The sequence below is a fragment of the Mercenaria mercenaria genome, chromosome 3, assembly GCF_021730395.1.
Source record: "Mercenaria mercenaria strain notata chromosome 3, MADL_Memer_1, whole genome shotgun sequence".
NCBI classification, from domain to species: domain Eukaryota; kingdom Metazoa; phylum Mollusca; class Bivalvia; order Venerida; family Veneridae; genus Mercenaria; species Mercenaria mercenaria.
This window is the reverse complement of record NC_069363.1, coordinates 33,203,091-33,222,990: the sequence shown is the minus strand read 5'-3', so window position 1 is coordinate 33,222,990 and position 19,900 is coordinate 33,203,091. Positions and strand designations below refer to the sequence as shown.

Genomic DNA, 19,900 nt, shown 5'->3' with positions numbered 1-19,900 from the left:
GTTCATTCCATGTTAACATTTGACTACTAAGTGTGACCTTGATCTTTGAGCTAGGGGTCTGAAAGTTGTGCATGACACATCGTCTTATTATGAGGTACAATTCTGCCAAGCGATATTAAAATCCCTTCATGGATGGGAGAGTTATGAACCAGACAGGAAAAAAGCCCTGTTGACCTTTGACCTCCAATTGTGACCTTGAACTTTAAGCTAGGGGTCCGGGTTTTGCACATGACACGTCGTCTCATCATGGGGAACATTTTTGCCAAGTAATAATAAAATCCCTTCACGGATAAAAGAGTTATGGACCGGACATGAAATTGCGGACGGACGGAATGACAGAAAAGCGCATTCCTATAGTCCCCGAAACTGGTTTTCAACCAGTAGGGGACTAATAAAACACTGAGAAGCTTTCTTTCAATATTGTTCTACCAAAACAACAATATTCTATTTTCTTCATTGTTAATGTCATGATATGAATTTCTGTCTGCTTCTTACTTTGATACAATCAGAACACAAGAGGACCATGATGGTCCTGAATCGCTCACCTCTTCCCACATGACCCAGTTTTGAGTATGACGTCGTTTTTTCTATTATTTGACATAGTGACCAAGTTTTTGAGCTCATGTGACCCAGTTTTGAACTTGACCTAGATATTATCAAGATAAAAATTCTGACCAATTTTCATGAAGATCCATTGAAAAATATGGTCTCTAGAGAGGTCACAAGGTTTTTCTATTATTTGACCTATTGACCTAGTTTTCGAAGGTACGTGACCCTGTTTTGAACTTGACCTAGATATCATCAAGGTGAACATTTTCACTAATTTTCATGAAGATCTCATTAAAAATATGGCCTCTAGAGAGGTCACAAGGTTTTTTTATTTTTATACCTACTGGCCTAGTTTTTGACCGCACGTGACCCAGTTTTCGAAACTGACCTAGATATCATCAAGGTGAACATTCAGATCAATTTTCATGAAGATCCATTGAAAAATATGGCCTCTAGAGAGGTCAAAAGATTTTAATAATTTTAGACCTACTGACCTAGTTTTTGACCGCAGTTGACCCAGTTTCAAACTTGACCTAGATATCATCAAGATGAACATTCAGACCAACTTTCATACAGATCCCATGAAAAGTATGGCCTCTAGAGAGGTCACAAGGTTTTTTTATTATTTGACCTACTGACCTAGTTTTTTAAGGCACGTGACCCAGTTTCAAACTTGACCTAGATATCATCAAGGTGAACATTCTGACCAATTTTTATGGAGATCCATTCACAAGTATGGCCTCTAGAGAGGTCACAAGGTTTTTCTATTTTTAGACCTACTGACCTAGTTTTTGACCACAGTTGACCCAGTTTCAAACTTGACCTAGATATCATCAAGATGAACATTCAGACCAACTTTCATACAGATCCCATGAAAAGTATGGCCTCTAGAGAGGTCACAAGGTTTTTTTATTATTTGACCTACTGACCTAGTTTTTTAAGGCACGTGACCCAGTTTCAAACTTGACCTAGATATCATCAAGGTGAACATTCTGACCAATTTTTATGGAGATCCATTCACAAGTATGGCCTCTAGAGAGGTCACAAGGTTTTTCTATTTTAAGACCTACTGACCTAGTTTTTGACCGCACATGACCCAGTTTCGAACTTGACCTAGTATCATCAAGATGAACATTCAGACCAATTTTCATACAGATCCCATAAAAAATATGGCCTTTAGAGAGGTCACAAGGTTTTTCTATTATTTGACCTACTGACCTAGTTTTTGAAGGCACATGACCCACTTTCGAACTTGACCTAGATATCATCAAGATGAACATTCAGACCAACTTTCATACAGATCCCATGAAAAATATGGCCTCTAGAGAGGTCACAAGGTTTTTCTATTATTAGACCTACTGACCTAGTTTTTGACGGCACGTGACCCATTTTCGAACTTGACCTAGATATCATCAAGGTGAACATTCTGACCAATTTTCATGAAGATCTCGTGAAATATATGGCCTCTAGAGAGGTCACAAGGTTTTTCTATTTTTAGACCTACTGACCTAGTTTTTGACCGCACGTGACCCAGTTTCGAATTTGACCTAGATATCATCAAGATGAACATTCAGACCAACTTTCATACAGATCCCATGAAAAATATGGCCTTTAGAGAGGACACAAGGTTTTTCTATTATTTGACCTACTGACCTAGTTTTTGAAGGCACGTGACCCAGTTTCGAACTTGACCTAGATATCATCAAGGTGAACATTCTGACCAATTTTCATGAAGATCTTGTGAAATATATGGCCTCTAGAAAGGTCACAAGGTTTTTCTATTTTTAGACCTACTGACCTAGTTTTTGAAGGCACGTGACCCAGTTTCGAACTTGACCTAGATATCATCAAGGTGAACATTCTGACCAATTTTCATGAAGATCTCGTGAAATATATGGCCTCTAGAGAGGTCACAAGGTTTTTCTATTTTTAGACCTACTGACCTAGTTTTTGACGGCACGTGACCCAGTTTCGAACTTGACCTAGATATCATCAAGATGAACATTCTGACCAACTTTCATAAAGATCCCATGAAAAATGTGACCTCTAGAGTGGTCACAAGCAAAAGTTTACGGACGCACGCACGCACGCACAGACGGACGACGGACACCGCGCGATCACAAAAGCTCACCTTGTCACTTTGTGACAGGTGAGCTAAAAAAACATTTATGTCTTTAAAATTAGAAATCTCACACTCCAATAGGTCCCATCCCTGGTCCACCACCCCCATGCGGAATACAGAAGGTCTTGTGTAGGTTGAGATGTGACACATCAGAGCCATAATCACCAGGGCGACAAATTCCAACTTGAGCATTCATGTTAGCGCCATCTAGATATACCTGCCCTCCATGGCTATGTACAGTATCACAGATTTCTCTGAAATATACCATAAAATATTTACATTGAAGCTTTTACATATTTCATACTTAAATTGAAAACCTCCTATTTTTTGTAGAATAACTAAAAGGTTCTTTTTATAAACTGGAAACGTGATTCTGGTTAGAAATGTCCAAATATTTTGAAGTGTTTCATTTCTGGAGTTGATACATATATGTATATATAGCATTTATACCAACTAGTAGGCAACTACTATCACTGAAGTTCCGTTTGAGCAGAAAATTACTTAACTGTTGTCCTGAAACAGTCATATTAGTTCAAAGGGCAAATTTTATTCTCTAGAAATGAAAAGAAATATCAAACATGACAGTGAGTAGTAAGATGTAGACAAACCTTATAGTTTTGTCAAAAACACCATTTGTTGATGGATATGTTATCATCAGACATGCAAGAGTATCCTTAAACTTCTCCACCTATAAAACAATAAAAAACATCAATAATTGCTTTACTTTGAAAGTTTTGATACCCCACTGAAAGACACTACATAATTGAATGCAAGAATATGTGTGTAAAAAGAATTTTACAAGACTTGTAGATCTGACTTAAAGGCTCATAATGCCTTTGTTTAAAATGTGGCTTCCATGATTTTTGTTGTGAACCTAAAAAATGTCTGGGTTTTTTTTGTTAAATCCTATTTTCCATAATTGTTTTCTCATATATTTGACAAAGGTTTAAATTTCAATTAACATAGTTGAAAGTTGTCTAGGATTACCTCCCTTTATGACTCTAACTTCATAAGTTCATGTGCAATATTGAAACAAGAGGGCCATGAAGGCCCTGTATCGCTCACCTGACCTACTGACCTAAAGACCATCAAGATTAACATTCTGACCAAGTTTCATTAAGATATGGCATAAATGTGGCCTCTAAAGTGTAAACTAGCTTTTCTTTTAATTTGACCTAGTGACCTATTTTTTGACATGACATGACCCAGATTCAAACTGGACCTTGAAATCATCAAGATTACCATTCTGACCAAGTTTCATGAAGATATAGTCATAAATTTGGCCTCTAGAGTGTTAACAAGCCTTTTCCTTTGATTTGACCTAGTGACCTAGTCTTTGACCCCACCTGACCCAGATATGAATTTGACCTATAGATCATCAAGATTAACATTCCGACCTAGTTTCATTAAGATATGGTCATAAATGTGGCCTCTACTGTGTAAACTAGCTTTTCCTTTGATTTGACCTGGTGACCTAGTTTTTGACCCTACATGACCCAGATTCAAACAAATGAATGAAGCATTGCCATGCAATACAAATTCCCCTACTGGAAGGCACCTAATTTTCTCTACTGCAGTATAACATAATGAACTGATATCTGTCAATGATGTATAAACAATATTGTACTATATATACAATATAATATAACAAAGCACTTGGATTAAAATTTGCAGATATAAAAACGTACAGTTGTTTTCATTTGGATTTTTTTTGGTTGATTATACAAAAAATTATCATAAAAGTTATTTCTAGTAACAACAAAGTGAAATAAACCCTAAAAAAAAAAAAAAAAAAAAAAAAAAAAAAATCTATAAAATTTAAGTCCACATGAAACTCTTTACCAGGTAGAGACAGATCAAAATACACCTAAAATTTGGATGTACCGTGCATGTTGTACTACAGAAAAGTGGTCTCAATTTTTCCCTACGGCCGGTAATAAAAACGTTACAATATAATCTATTTATAGTAACAACAAAGGGACATAATTCTAAAAAAAGTGTGCCTCATAGTGGTGAACATTTCTACCAAGTTACATCAAAATCCCTCCATGCATGAAGAAGAAATGCTCCACACAAACTCATTCTTGAATTTGACTTTTAACCTCTAAGTATGACCTTGACCTTAGACCTAGGGACCTGGTTCTGGTGTGCGACAATTCGTCACATGGTGGTGAACATTTGTGCCAAGTTACATTACAATCCCTCAATGCATAAAGAAGAAATGCTCCAGACAAAGTCATTCTTGAATTTGACCTTTGACCTCTAAGTATGACCTTGACCTTAGAGCCGGGCTTTGCGCACAACATGTCTTATCCAGGGAAATGTTTGTGCCAACTGATATTTAAATCTTGTTTTGCATGACAAAGTTATAGACCGGACAGGAAAAAATCTTATTGACCTTTGATCTCAAAGTGTGACCTTGACCTTTAAGCTAGGGTTCTGGGTGTTGCGCATGACACGTCGTCTCATCATGGGGAACATTTATGCCAAGTAATATTGTAATCCTTTGATGAATGAAAAAGTTCTGGACCGGACAGGAAAAAAACCCTATTGACCTTTGGCCTCCAATTGTTACCTTGACCTTTGAGCTAGGGGTCCGGGTTTTGCGCATGACATGTTGCCTCATAATGGGGAACATTTGTGCCAAGTAATATCACAAGAGCTGTCACAGGAGACAGCGCGCTCGACTATTTCGATGTTGGATAGTGAAACTGGGCACATCTGAGGAAACTAGAGCTGTCACTGGAGTGTTTAATGACTCCAATTGTGGATGAAGATATTACACAATAGCCTGATCTATGTCAAAAATATCAACTTAAAGTAATAAGAGAGGTAAAAATAAAATCTATCAAAACACTATATAAGTATATCCTACGCAAAAAGGGGCATAATTCATTAAATATTGTGCCAGAGTTATGTACCTTTGTGTCATATGGTGTGGGTGATATGTTGAACAACTATTTTAAGTTGATCAAAATTGCCTCAGTATAACAGCGTCTGATTGACGTGACCTCAATATTTAAACCTAAAATTCTAAAAACAAAGGGGAATAAATTCATGAAACAAATTATGAGCCAGATTTTGCATCTTGAGTATACATATAAATGTGCTGTCATGATGTATAAACAAATTGACTATATTAAAGTATTGAATCAAAGCCATTAACAGTAATAACGTAAGTGTTTATTGGAAGGGTGACCAAAAACTTATAAAAATTCAAAGTAACAAAAAGTGAATAACCCTAAAAAAAAAAAAAAAAAAAAAATTATAAAACTTTAAGTCAATGAAATCTTCGGTAGAGAGATCAAACCAAATTTGATTACCTAGTTGAATCAGAACCAATTCATAATTTACCCTACGGGGAATATAAAACGTTAACCTAAATCTAATGTAACAACAAAGGGAATAATTCATGAAAAAATGTGCCCATAGTGTGAACATTCTAGTTACATCAAATCTCATGATGAAAATGATGCTCAACAAACTATTTTAATTTGAATTTAACAATATACCACTTAGACCTAGACCGTTCTGTTGCACAATTCGTCAAGGTGGTGAACATTGTGCCAGTACATAAACTCCTCAATCATAAAGAAATGCTCAAGACAAAGTCACTAATTGACTGGACACAAGATGACCTGCCTTGCCGGGCTTGCGCAAACTCTATCCAGAATTTTTGTGATATTTAAATCTTGTTTCATGACCAAGATTATAACGACAGGAAAAACATCTTATTGACCTTGTCCAAAGGTGACCTGACTTAAGTCTAGGTTCTGGTGTTGCGCATGACATGTCCTTATATGGGTGAAAATTTTGCCAAGTATATAAATGAATGCCTTTGATGAATGAAAAAGTCTGGACTGTAAAAAAAACTATTGCCCTTGCCTCCAATGACTATTAGTATGGTTTTCGCTAATGCCCAAAATGGGGAATTAATATATTGTCAAAACAGCGGATCGATATTATGTTGGATATGAAACTGGATCAGGAACTAGAGCTGTATGATGTTAAGACTCAAGTGTGTGAAGTATTAAACAATAGCTATTATGCAAAAATATCATTAAAGTAATAAGAGTGACTAAAAATAAAATCTATAAACACAAAATAATATTCCTAAGTCCAAAAGGGGCATAAATCATTAAATATTGTGCAGAGTTATGTACTTGGCATATAAGTGTGATATGATTGAACAACAGTTTAAGTTTAAACAATACCATTCAGTTAATAACAAGAGACAGATAAATCATCAAAACTTAACCTAAAAATTTCTAAGTAAAAAGGGGAATAATCATGAAAAATGCAGAGTATGCATCTTGTTCATATGATGTGGGTGATGATGTGAACAATATTTAAGTTTAAATCAATCATTCAGTATACGATAGTTAGAGAAAGTGCAACAAAACTTTAACCATGAAATTTCTAAGTAAAAAGGGGAATAATCTAAAAAAATGAAGAGTTATGCACTTGTTCATAGAGTGGTGTATGATGTTGAACAATTGTTTCAAGTTTAAAATCAGATCATTCAGTTATAGCAGATGAAAGGCTAAACTTAACTAAATTCTATAAAAAGGATATTCATGAAATGTCCAGGTAGCATCTGCAGATGGGTATGCTGAACAACTATTAGTTGAAAAACCTCAGTAAACAAGTAGAGTGAAATGCACCAAACTTTATAATTCTAAGTAAAAAAATATATGAGCAAAAATGGTGCCAGAGTTATGCACCTTGTGTCATATGATGTGGGTGATGATGTTGAACAACTATTTTAAGTTTGAATCAAATCCATTCAGTAATAACAGAGATAGAGTGAAAGTGCATCAAAACTTTAACCTGAAAATCTAAGTGAAAAGGGGGGATAATTCATGAAATATTGGTGCCAGAATTATGTCCCTTATGTCAGATGATGTGGATGATGATGAGGAATAAGTATTTCAAGTTTGAATCAAATCCATCAAGTAATTACAGAGATAAGTTGAAAAAAGAGAAAGTGCACCAAAACTTTAACCAAGGTGGGGACGCGGAAAGACGCCGACGCCGACGCCGGGGCGAGTAGGATAGCTCTCCTTATACTTCGTATAGTCGAGCTAATAATCCCTTCATGGATGACAGAGTTATAGACCGGACAGGAAACAGACCCTGTTCATGTCATGTTAACATTTGACTGCTAAGTGTGACCTTGACCTTTGAGCTAGGGGTCTGAAAGTTGGCACGACACATCGTCTTATTATGAGGTACAATTACGCCAACTGATATTAAAATCCCTTCATAGATGGGAGAGTTATGGACCGGACAGGAAAAAAGCCCTGTTGACCTTTGACCTCAAATTGTGACCTTGACCTTTGAGCTAGGGGTGCGGGTTTTGCGCATGACACATCGCCTCATCATGGGGAACATTTTTTCCAAGTAATATTAAAATCCCTTCATGGATGAAAGAGTTATGGACTGGACACGAAACAGACCCTGTTCATGCCATGTTAACATTTGACTGCTAAGTGTGACCTTGACCTTTGAGCTAGGGGTCTGAAAGTTGTGCATGACACATCATCTTATCATGAGGTACAATTGTGCCATGTGATATTAAAATCCCTTCATGGATGGGAGAGTTATGAACCGGACAGGAAAAAAGCCCTGTTGACCTTTGACCTCCAATTGTGACCTTGACCTTTAAGCTAGGGGTCCGGGTTTTGCACATGACACGTCATCTCATCGTGGGGAACATTTGTGCCAAGTAATATTAAAATCCCTTCATGGATAAAAGAGTTATGGACCAGACACGAAATTGCGGACGGACGGAATGACAGAATGACGGAATGACGGAAAAGCACATTCCTATAGTCCCCGAAACTGGTTTTCAACAAGACCTTGAGAATATCAAGACTTCCATTTTGACCAAGTTTCATAAAGATCAGTCATAAATGTGGCCTCTACAGTGTTAACAAGCTCTACCTTTGATTTGACCTGGTGACCTAGTTTTTGACCTGACCCAGGTTCGAAATTGACCTAAAGATTATCAAGATTAACGTTCTGACTAAGTTTCATAAAGATACAGTCACAAATGTGGCCTCTAGAGTGTTAACAATCTTTTCCTTTGATCTGACCTAGTGACCTAGTTTTTGACCCCACCTGACCCAGATTAAAACTTGACCTAAACAGCCTCAAGACTAACATTCTGACCAAGTTTCATTAAGATATGGTCATAAATGTTGCCTCTACAGTGTAAACTAGTTTTTCCTTTGATTTGACCTAGTGACCTAGTTTTTGATCCCACATGACCAAGATTCAAACTGGACCTTGAGATCATCAAGATTAACATTCTGACCAAGTTTCATGAAGATAGAGTCATAAATGTGGCCTCTCCAGTGTTAACAAGCTTTACCTTTGATTTGACCTGGTGACCTAGTTTTTGACACCAGATGACCAAATATCAAACTCATCCAAGACTTTATTGAGGGTAACATTCTGACCAAGTTTTATTAAAATTGGGCTCAAATTGAGACCTCTAGGGTGTTAACAAGGTTTTTCTTTGATTTGACCTGGTGACCTAGTTTTTGACCCCAGATGACCCAATATCGAACTCGTCCAAGATTTTATTGAGGGTTACATTCTGACCAAGTTTCATTAAGATTGGGCCAAAAATGTGGCCTCTACAGTGTTAACAAGCTTTTCCTTTGATTTGACCTGGTGACCTAGTTTTTAACCCCAAATGACCCAATATCAAACTCGTCCAAGATTTTATTGAGGGTAACATTCTGACTAAGTTTCATTAAGATCGGGCCAAAACTGTGACCTCTAGAGTGTTAACAAGGTTTTCCTTTGATTTGACCTGGTGACCTAGTTTTTGACCCAAGATGACCCAATATCTAACTCATCCAAGATTTCATTGAAGGTAACATTCTGACCAAGTTTCATTAAGATTGGCTCAAATTTGTGACCTCTAGAGTGTTAACAGTCAAATTGTTGACGCAGATGCCGAGGACAACGGACGACAGACACAGAGTGATCACAAAAGCTCACCTTTGAGCACTTCGTGCTCAGGTGAGCTAAAAAGTGACTTACTAACCATGTAATTATGCATAACATTTAAAAGGACAACTGCTTCATTATTTTTTTAACATAAAATTAAAAGCCTAATGGAACTTTAAGCTAACAAAAACACAACAGAAATTAATCCAAAAGATCCATTCATTTTAAAGAAATGGTATTGACGATGTGTATCAGAGACAAGGTAATGAGCTTACATTTTTAGCGAGATGTTTCATGTCAATGGCTCCATTCTTGTCTACATTGATAGGTTGTATCTTCATACCCGCCATCTGGGCACTTGCTGGATTAGTACCATGTGCTGATGTTGGTATCAAACATACCTGTTTACAAATAGAAACTGGCATGTTATCTATCTTGGATATCTTTAACGCTATACATCTTTTAAACAAGTCAGTGGCATTAAGATGACTTACAATATAAAATTCAGGCATCATGTTCACAAAACATTTTCAGACTCAGCTAAGTTTGATAATTAAACTTCATTGTCAGTTATATCTAAATTGCATATCTAAAATCAAACGTTAGGTTAATAACTATTTTCAGGTAACTGTTCAGTACTGATGGTAAGTCCCAACTGGAATTTAATATTTTAAGTTCTAGCAAAATTTGCTATCAAAATATCAATCTCAAACCGAAACCGAAAAAAAGTTTTGTGAATGTGGGGCTAGGACTATTTTAATACAACCAAATCAGGGAAAAGACTGTGTCAATCCATTTCTTTTCTCTCCAAAGAATAGGAATAAAACCACTTTTAACACTTCTCAACTCTTTCCATAACAAACCCAAAATTATACAATTTGCTTGGTTTGTTTTGGGTTAAGTGTCATTTTCAACAGTATTTTAGTTATGTAATGGGCAGCAGTTAACCTGGCCAGTTTTCCTAGATTCTGCACCAGTACTAACCTGTTCTCTGCTAGTAACTGCCAATTCCCCGTTTTATAGAACTGTGAATAAACTTGGGCAAAATGAAAATTCAAAATGGTATAGTAGGAGGAAATATTCAAACAGACGATCAATTTTGATTTATATAAACTGTATAAATGGCACTCAACAAGTGTTACATTACCTTTCTCTGTGTTTCTTCAATAGCATGGAGATATGCCATTATTGCTCTTAGTCCAGCATACTCGCCTTGGGCACCACTGTAATAAAGTTTCTATAGTTAGTTCTACTTTCAGTCAAAACAAAGATGTTCTGTCTCATGATAAATATACCTTGCAAAACGCAGATTTTGTATGCAGTCAATAAATGCACAGAGTTGGTTAAGTTAAATTATTGATGAAGATGAATACAGTACATCTTTTCTCTATCATTACAAACTTCTTTCAAAACTCCAACACAGAATACCTTCAATTCAGTTATTGTTGCATCACCCACTCCTATGAAATGTTCTAAAGTTTTAGACATCAATATTTAGTTCAAGCATTGTTTCTTATTGGGTTTAGAGTCACACAAACACAATACTGGTCCTATGGCTATTTTTAAAACTGTTGATAGTTGAGGAAGACCAAATGTGCCCCTCCTGGCATTATAAAAGGCATGGGCAGGCATCTGGGTAGAACTATCAACCTTTCATAAACAAGCTGAATGGCTTCCTTTGAAAAACTCTACACCATCAGCAAGGTTTCAAACCAGAATCAGTGAGGAGCAAGTCAAGTCTGTGGCCTTAACCACTTAAAGGGAAGACCCTTTAACCCTTACACTGCTAAATTTCTATAATGAACTTCTCCATCTTTCAATTTGGACAGTACCAAAAAGATACTGACTGAATAGCGAACAGTGCAGATCATGATCTACACCGGTCGCAAAGGCAAACCAATTGTGTCCAGCATGTTAAGGGTTAAGCATTTTTATTCATATGTTTATTTTCAAGGAAAACAAAATTTTAACCTTACCTATTTGGTTGAAATGAGATTTTATCATAGCCGGTAATCTCACAAAGATCACTCTCTAACTCATGAAACATTTCCTGGTAACCCTGAGCCTGATTTACTGGAATAAAGGGATGTAAACTTGAAAACTCCTTCCATGACACCGGCTGAAAAAAAGCAAAACAAAAATTGCAAGATCAGTCTTAACAGATACTGCAAAACATTAACAGCCTCTCATGTAGCACTGATATGTATCAACTAACCTTAAAGTGCAACCACTACAATAAACCTAGTATAATTGTCACAAAGCATCTTTATTCTCCTGCTGGTATAAGACAATAGGTCAGAAACATATATTGTTTGGAAAAAGTTAAGTTAATTGTGGAGAAAAATATGGCTTACTACAAAACACTTCAACACCATGCAAAATTTATTTCTCAAATTACACCAATTTGTCCTGTTTAATTATTCACAAAATGCTGAACTTCTGACAATGTGAAAATTGAAAGTGGAAAAGCCTCTGAATATACCATGTACATGTATAAGCCGACACAAACTTGAATATTTTTCCTCAAAAACCTTCAATTTGCTGGGGATATTCACAAAGCAAAATAAAATGGGAAATGTGTTACCATCATTTCTGTAGTACTGTTTAGTTTCATGGTACATGATCCAAGAGGTATCATGGAATGTACAAGCGACAGATCTTTGTTCTCAAGCTGTTTCATATACCGTACAATATCAGTCTCTGACTGGTACCTGCAATATAAACAATTAATGAAATTATGACTTTACAAGCCAAGTATTTCAGAGTTCGTAACTAAAAATCTTGATTGGTCTTCTTTAGGTAGATGTCAACATAGATGCGAGATTTTTGTCTTTGTTGGATTTAGAGTCAAACCAACACAATTTAAGTCAGACTTTTGTAATATATCACAGGTTGTCATAAAAAATTTCTTCAGAAATATGTATTTCTGTGTGATTTTATATCAATTATACAAAACAGATGATGGAAGTTTATGTTAAAACTGTTTGACACTTCATGCCCCTTGAAGAGCTGGTACCTGGGCAGAACCATCAGCTTTCTGCAAGTCAGCATGATTTCCTCACATCAAAACATACTACATCCCAAGTGGGGTTTCCAACCCACAACAGTGAGGAGCAAGTGAGTAGATCAGCAACCTTCACCACTCAGCAACGAAGGCCTCTGATATGATTTAACACAATTGTTCATCTATATACATGCTGATCATTCCCATTTCTCCTCTAATTCCCAGAGAATTTAAATGGTTAGTACCAGGGCTTCGGAAATTTGCCGGTTTGTCGGTTTTGGACCGATTTTTGACTTTTCAGACCGATTTGTGAAGTGAAAAAACGAAAAAAATCGGTCCCGTAAAAATGGAGAAAAGTATAAATTTCGGTCTGATATCTCAATACACGATCACCTGCCAAGCAGGAAATTGTTGGTCGCACTCTCAGATAATCAATAAACGTGTCAAACGGTCTGATTGTCACTTTGATAATCGGTCCGTAATTAGCACATGACGCAATCAGTGCTCGCGCGGCACATCCTTTAATGTTTGCAGACAGCCGACTGCAATGTATTAAACATTTTTGACTGGTTTCCAAATGTTTCTGACTGGATCCAAATCATTTCGACGGGGATCCACTTCTTTTATCTAGAATCCGATGGATGGTTTATTACAAAAGGCTATGTTTGATTGCGGTAAAAAACAAAGGGTCACTGCATTTAATCAAGGAGTTATAATTGTGCATTATAGGTATTTGATTTAATGAGACATCACACGGAAAACCGATAAAAATAATTTTTATAATTGATTTATTTGAAAAAATTACATGATTCATTTGTTGGGGCTCCAGTTGAAACAAGTGTGGAAAATCTTCTTTGCAACCCGACTGTACAAAAAAAGAAAATGAAAACAACAAATGATAGAGAGAACCGGAGTGGCGCTGTTTATCAAATCGGTCTTTAAAAAACGTTTCAAAATGAAATTTTGTTTACATCAGAAGAGAACATAACTTTATAAAATGTAGTTGCTTATTGAAGTACAACGTAAGTGAAATGAAATATCAGTGGCCAACCCGCGTGACATTTTGGTACTATGCATGCGGGAAATTCGATCTCAGCGTTCACATAACGTACACATTCGGTCCGCGGCAGAGTATTCTTAAAATACTGAGGCTGTTTAGCAGAGAATATGTATCGTATAATTCACTTTGACGTATTGTATTTTATAGAATTCCGTCAAAGTATGAGGAAACATCACAAAGTATCTGCCGTGTGTACGGTACCGAAGTCACGTGCGTTGGCTTTTAGACTAGTTACGTACGCGTTGTCAATGCCTCGGCAATTTTATCCTTGCAAGTGTTTTCTTGGAAAAACATTGAAATTTAAACAAAGTAACGATCACACATAACACTGAATAACTGTCTTCATTGTATGGTAACTCGCAGTGACCGGTAACTCAGTTTTAATGCATGACATGCTTATTTCTTTACTCTATCACGTTTCACAAAATATGTTATATTGGGAATGCGGTGGGTGGGGTAGCGCCGATGTCAGGATTTTCGTTTCGGACCGATTGAGTTATCAAAATTTCCGGAGCCCTGGTTAGTAACAAACTGTCATAAACTATTGCGCTACACAACATAATACGTGAAAATTCAAAAACACATTTCAGCTAAGTGATTCTTGTCTGTTTTATCTAGTAAGGATCTAAATAAATTTCCTATATCGCAGACTTAAAATGTACTGTACCTATTAAATACCGCATGTGTCAAAATATCATTGGTCCTTCTGAACATGGTGTTCTCTATACTTTCAAGTGGTTCTGAACCAAGATCCTCTGCTATTTTCTCCTGAATGAACAGTAACAATAATCATGTAAGCACAAAATTTAGAAATAGACTGAAACATACAGGACCAACATTGCAATAAAAAGAATCCACTTTGCAAGACTTTTTTGTCCTGTTCAAATTCTATTTGTTAATGACACTTGCAACAGCACTGGTATATTAACAGCTCGCCTTAAATTGACAACATCGCTGTATACAACAAGAGGACCATGATGGTCCTGAATCGCTCACCTGCCCCCACATGAACTGAGTATGACGTCGTTTTTTTCTATTATTTGAGCTCATGTGACCTACTTCTGAACTTGACCTAGATATCCTCAAGATAAAAAATTCTGACCAATTTTCATGAAGATCCATTGACAAATATGGTCTCTAGAGAGGTCACAAGGTTTTTTTTATTATTTGACATAATAACCTAGTTTTTGAAGGCATGTGACCCAGTTTTGTACTTGACCTACATATCATCAAGGTGAACATTCTCACCAATTTTCATGAAGATCTCATGAAAAATATGGCCTCCAGAGAGGTCACAAGGTTTTTCTATTTTTAGACATACTGACCTAGTTTTGATCGCATGTGACCCAGTTTCGAACTTGACCTAGATATCATAAAGGTGAACATTCTCACCAATTTTCATGAAGATCCATTCAAAAATATGGCCTCTAGAGAGGTCAAAAGGTCTTTCTATGTTGAGACCTAGTGACCTAGTTTTTGACTGCAGTTGACCCGGTTTCAAACCTGACCTAGATATCATCAAGATGAACATTCAGACCAACTTTCATACAGATCCCATGAAAACTATGGCCTCTAAAGTGGTCACAAGGTTTTTCTATTATTTGACCTACTGACCTAATTTTTGACCGCATGTAATCCAGTTTCAAACTTGACCTAGATATCATCAAGATGAACATTCTGACCAATTTTCATGCAGATCCCATGAAAAATATGGCCTCTACAGAGGTCACAAGGTTTTTCTATTATTTGACTTACAGACCTGGTTTTTGACCGCACGTGACCCAGTTTCAAACTTGACCTACATATCATAAAGCTGAACATTCTGACCAATTTTCATACAGATCCCATGAAAAATATGACCTCCAGAGATGTCACAAGGTTTTTCTATTATTTGACCTGATGACCTAGTTTTGGACCGCACGTGACCCAGTTTCAATCTTGACCTGGATATCATCAAAGTGAACATTCTGATCAATTTTCATGAAGATCCCATGAAAAATATGGCCTCTAGGGAGGTCAAAAGAATTTTCTATTTTTAGACCTACTGACATAGTTATGGACCGCAGTTGACCCAATTTCAAACCTGACCTAGAAATCACCAAGATGAACATTCTGACCAATTTTCATGCAGATCCCATGAAAAATATGTCCTCTACAGAGGTCACAAGGTTTTTCTATTATTTGACCTACTGACCTAGTTTTGGATCGGACGTGACACAGTTTCGAACCTGACCTAAATATCATCAAGATGAACATTCTGACCAATTTTCATACAGATCCCATGAAAAATATGACCTCTAGAGAGGTCACAAGGATTTTCTATTATTTGACCCACTGACCTAGTTTTTGACCGCAGTTGACCCGGTTTCAAACTTGACCTAGATATCATCAAGATGAACATTCTGATCAATTTTCATATAGATCCAATGAAAAATACGGCCTCTACAGAGGTCACAAGGTTTTTCTATTATTTGATCTACTGACCTAGTTTTGGACCGGATGTGACCCAGTTTCGAACTTGACCTAGATATCATCAAGATGAACATTCTGACCAATTTTCATGCAGATCCCATGATAAATATGACCATCAGAGAGGTCACAAGGATTTTCTATTATTTGACCTACTGACCTAGTTTTTGAAGGCACGTGACCCAGTTTCGAACTTGACCTAGATATCATCAAGATGAACATTCTGACCAATTTTTATGAAGATCCATTGAAAAATATGGCCTGTAGGGAGGTCACAACGTTTTCCTATTTTTAGACCTACTGACCTAGTTTTGGACTGCACATGACCCAGTTTCGAATTCAACCTAGATATCATCAAGATGAACATTCTGACCAATATTCATAAAGATCCCATAAAAAATGTGACCTCTAGAGTGGTCACAAGCAAAAGTTTACGCATGCACGCACGCACGGACTGACGGACGGACGCTGCGTGATCACAAAAGCTCACCTTGTCACTTTGTGACAGGTGAGCTAAAAACAAAACTAGAAGGATATATGTATATAATTTAAAACACAAAATTGATCACTACATTCATATTTAAATTTCAGCTATAAAAAATATCTTTAAAATACAGGATACTTTTAAAAATATTTTCAAATAGCAAAAATAACTATGAGTCATTGTCTGACAAGTTTTAAACTTACCATAGAATCTGGGGAATCAAATATTTCTAACAGATCCTTCAAATCCTCCCGCTCCACTGTTTCATCCAACGACAATCCAATCTGAACAAAATATAAATGCAAATCTTTATCCCCATAGAAAATGAAAACTAACTAACAAAATACAGTATTTAATGTTTAGAAATGACACACATAGAACATCAAATATCTGTGTACCCGAGTATCTATGGCTGCTGCCATTTGCTAAAATTCTTACTGCAGAGATTCATACCTTATCATTTTGCTTTGAAAATAATGTCAGTCTCCTTTAAAAAAGCCTTATTTGGTGAATTATGTATATGTAATATATACATTATATCAGAATTTGAGTTATATTGTGTCCTGGCATCTGAAGAATCAGACTTACATCTCCATCTCCAAAATATCGGAGGTTTATCATCTTTTTGTCTGCCTTTGAATGAATATCTGACTGTTTACATGCTGGTGTAATCTTCAGTGTGTCAAAATACAATGTGTTGTGAACATTGTGTCCGGCCCTTCGTATTCCTTAAATAAATCAAACTGGAGCTGCATAACATTCATATTACTTTTAAACAAAAGAATTTCAGAACTGTGCTCTTAGAATAAAAGCTTTTTGTGCCAAATGGTACATAATTACTCTCCTAACAGTTTGAGTGGGGCCTCAGGGTAGGTGTGTTTGAGGTCACAGACTTTAAATCACTTGTTTCTTATCACTGTGGCTTCAAAACCCAACAAGGGATGTAGAATTCTTTCAAGTGAAAAAACCACTGGTTTTACAGGAAGTTGGTGCTTCTACAAAGGTACAGACTCATGTATGAAATAATGCACACAGAGGCACCTAGGTTCTTCCCCTAGCATTACATGCTGAGAAGTTGCCACATGACCTGAACTGTTTTGGTGTTCTAGAATCCAACAGAACTGACCAACAAATGTAACGGCTCGAAACAAAGAAAGTATGTGAACACATTCCTGTTTCTCTTTTTAGAGCAATCACTTTGACAATTAGCAGAAAGTGGAAAATATTGCTTTTTTGTAAAATGTAACATTGTTTTTGCAATATTGTAATACTGAACACTCTCGGTACCTTCTGCAAGTATAAGTGTTCCATTATGTACCCTTTTGCCAATGTGTTTGAGCCCATCTGGACCATGGTATATTGCATACATTGCTGCCATATTTGCAAGTAATGCCTGAAACATTCACACACATAATAAGTATAATTCCATATTATTTGAAATAATTTCTACCTATCTGGAAAAGACTGTGAAACTCCAAATAGAACTATTGCTGAAATGGTTATGTAACAGTGATTCACTAGAATTAAAAAATGTTAAGTGGCAATTAATCAGTTCTAAAATAGATCTGTTAAACCAATGGAAATGCATCACTGACTTTGGGTAAATAAATGTATAGAATGCATTAAATTGCTATCCCTGATGGCTACTGATCATTTTAGGATTGAAAAGTAAATAACACACCTTTTATTAATGTGATGAATTTTTTTCAGGGGATTTTCTAAAGGTATACCTGAGCTGTACAGATATTGCTAGTGGCCTTGTCACGTCTGATATGTTGTTCTCTTGTCTGTAAGGCCAATCTATATGCCTCTCTTCCTGCTGCATCTCTGTTTAACAAATAAATGTGCTAGTCAGATGTTTCAGCATTTGTCGACTTTAACGGCATAAAGTTTCATAATTTCAAACCAAAACAGGTATTTCATGAGGACATAATTTTGTGGATTAAATTTTTTTAAATATGAGAACCTATTTCATCATCAGACATCAATGTTCAAAGATATGCAACCTTAAAATCCATGAAAATCAACTTCATAAATAGAAATATCAAAGAATTTACCTATAGAACAGATACTTATTTTTTGAAAACTGAAAATACATAAAATGTATATCATTTTTTATCAGAATTCAAGAGATAAATACAAGAAACAAGAGGGCCATGATGGCCCTATATCGCTCACCTGTTATCACTGCACTTGAGGACAAGAAGGTCCTCAGAAAAAATATCTAAGTCCAAAGGACAGGAACAACAAAGGGAAGAAATTTAATCAAAAAGAAAAAAAAATCTTACAAGGTACTGGTTGGGAACCATTTTCCGGACACATTTTCATATTTCGGCTACATTATTCCCTAAAAAATTTGTTGACATAAATGAAGCCCATACTGCACAAACTTCAGCTCCTTCCACATCCGATGTTGTTATCAGTATCGCGTTGTGATGTAAAATATGGGTTCCATTGGACCTCAAATGAGGTCATTAAAATGATTTATTTTTCCCGTCAGGTAAACCAGTTTCCGGACAAATATTTTGACAGTGTTTTGTTGTTAATTTGATATCAAAATAAGTAATTAAACTATTTCTACACATTTCTTTATCATTCATCTCTTCAAAATTGCACATGAAACATAACGCGACTTTCAATAGCAGCTACGAAAGCAAAGCGAGGTTGACTATAAAAAACTCGAATTTCGTCTTATACGAATTTTTGATAATTCCAATAGATATAGAATGAAATTAGTGCAAAAATCGACAGCCCTGCATCTTACGTAACTTTTAGCGTGAAACTAAAAGTAGAACATGTTATCAGCAGACAATCATTATGTAGTTTGATTTTTTCTTCCGCACTTGATACCTCGGCATGTGTGAACTACTGCGCATGCGCAATGCTATCTTCATGCCCCGTTAAGGCAGAAAGTTGTTTTGTAAACGCAGGTGAGTATCATCAAAAACCCAAACATTACACAGCCTTATAAAATAATGGTTTGTTGTAGACATGAAGAACAAACATCTAAATGATCTAGATGAAACAATTACATGAATAACAAAGAAATAAAGCGGATATTACACGTGTCCGGAAACTGGTCTTGTCCGGAAAATGGTTCCCAACCAGTACAGATATGTCAAAATACACCTAAAAATTGGAGGTAACATCCATGTTGTACCACAGAAAAGTGGTCTCGGTTTTTCCCTACGGCCAATAATAAAAAAGTTACTAAAAATAAGCTATTTATAATAACGTAAAAGGGAAGTA

The 19,900-nt window shown here is 36.1% G+C and overlaps 1 protein-coding gene across 1 annotated transcript in view; it reads right to left on the bottom strand.

Moving 5' to 3' along the window:
• LOC123525151 (glycine dehydrogenase (decarboxylating), mitochondrial-like) overlaps nt 1–19,900 on the bottom strand; it is an 86,934-nt gene that overhangs the window by 17,832 nt on the left and 49,202 nt on the right. The window contains exons 8-18 of the mRNA XM_045303950.2: nt 18,382–18,478; nt 17,939–18,044; nt 17,240–17,379; nt 16,855–16,935; nt 14,366–14,466; nt 12,219–12,345; nt 11,611–11,753; nt 10,782–10,857; nt 9,910–10,035; nt 3,280–3,359; nt 2,743–2,925 (exon numbers count right to left, since the gene is read on the bottom strand). Of these exons, the coding sequence (XP_045159885.1) occupies nt 2,743–2,925; nt 3,280–3,359; nt 9,910–10,035; nt 10,782–10,857; nt 11,611–11,753; nt 12,219–12,345; nt 14,366–14,466; nt 16,855–16,935; nt 17,240–17,379; nt 17,939–18,044; nt 18,382–18,478 (1,260 nt within the window). The remainder of the gene's footprint in view (nt 1–2,742; nt 2,926–3,279; nt 3,360–9,909; nt 10,036–10,781; nt 10,858–11,610; nt 11,754–12,218; nt 12,346–14,365; nt 14,467–16,854; nt 16,936–17,239; nt 17,380–17,938; nt 18,045–18,381; nt 18,479–19,900) is intronic.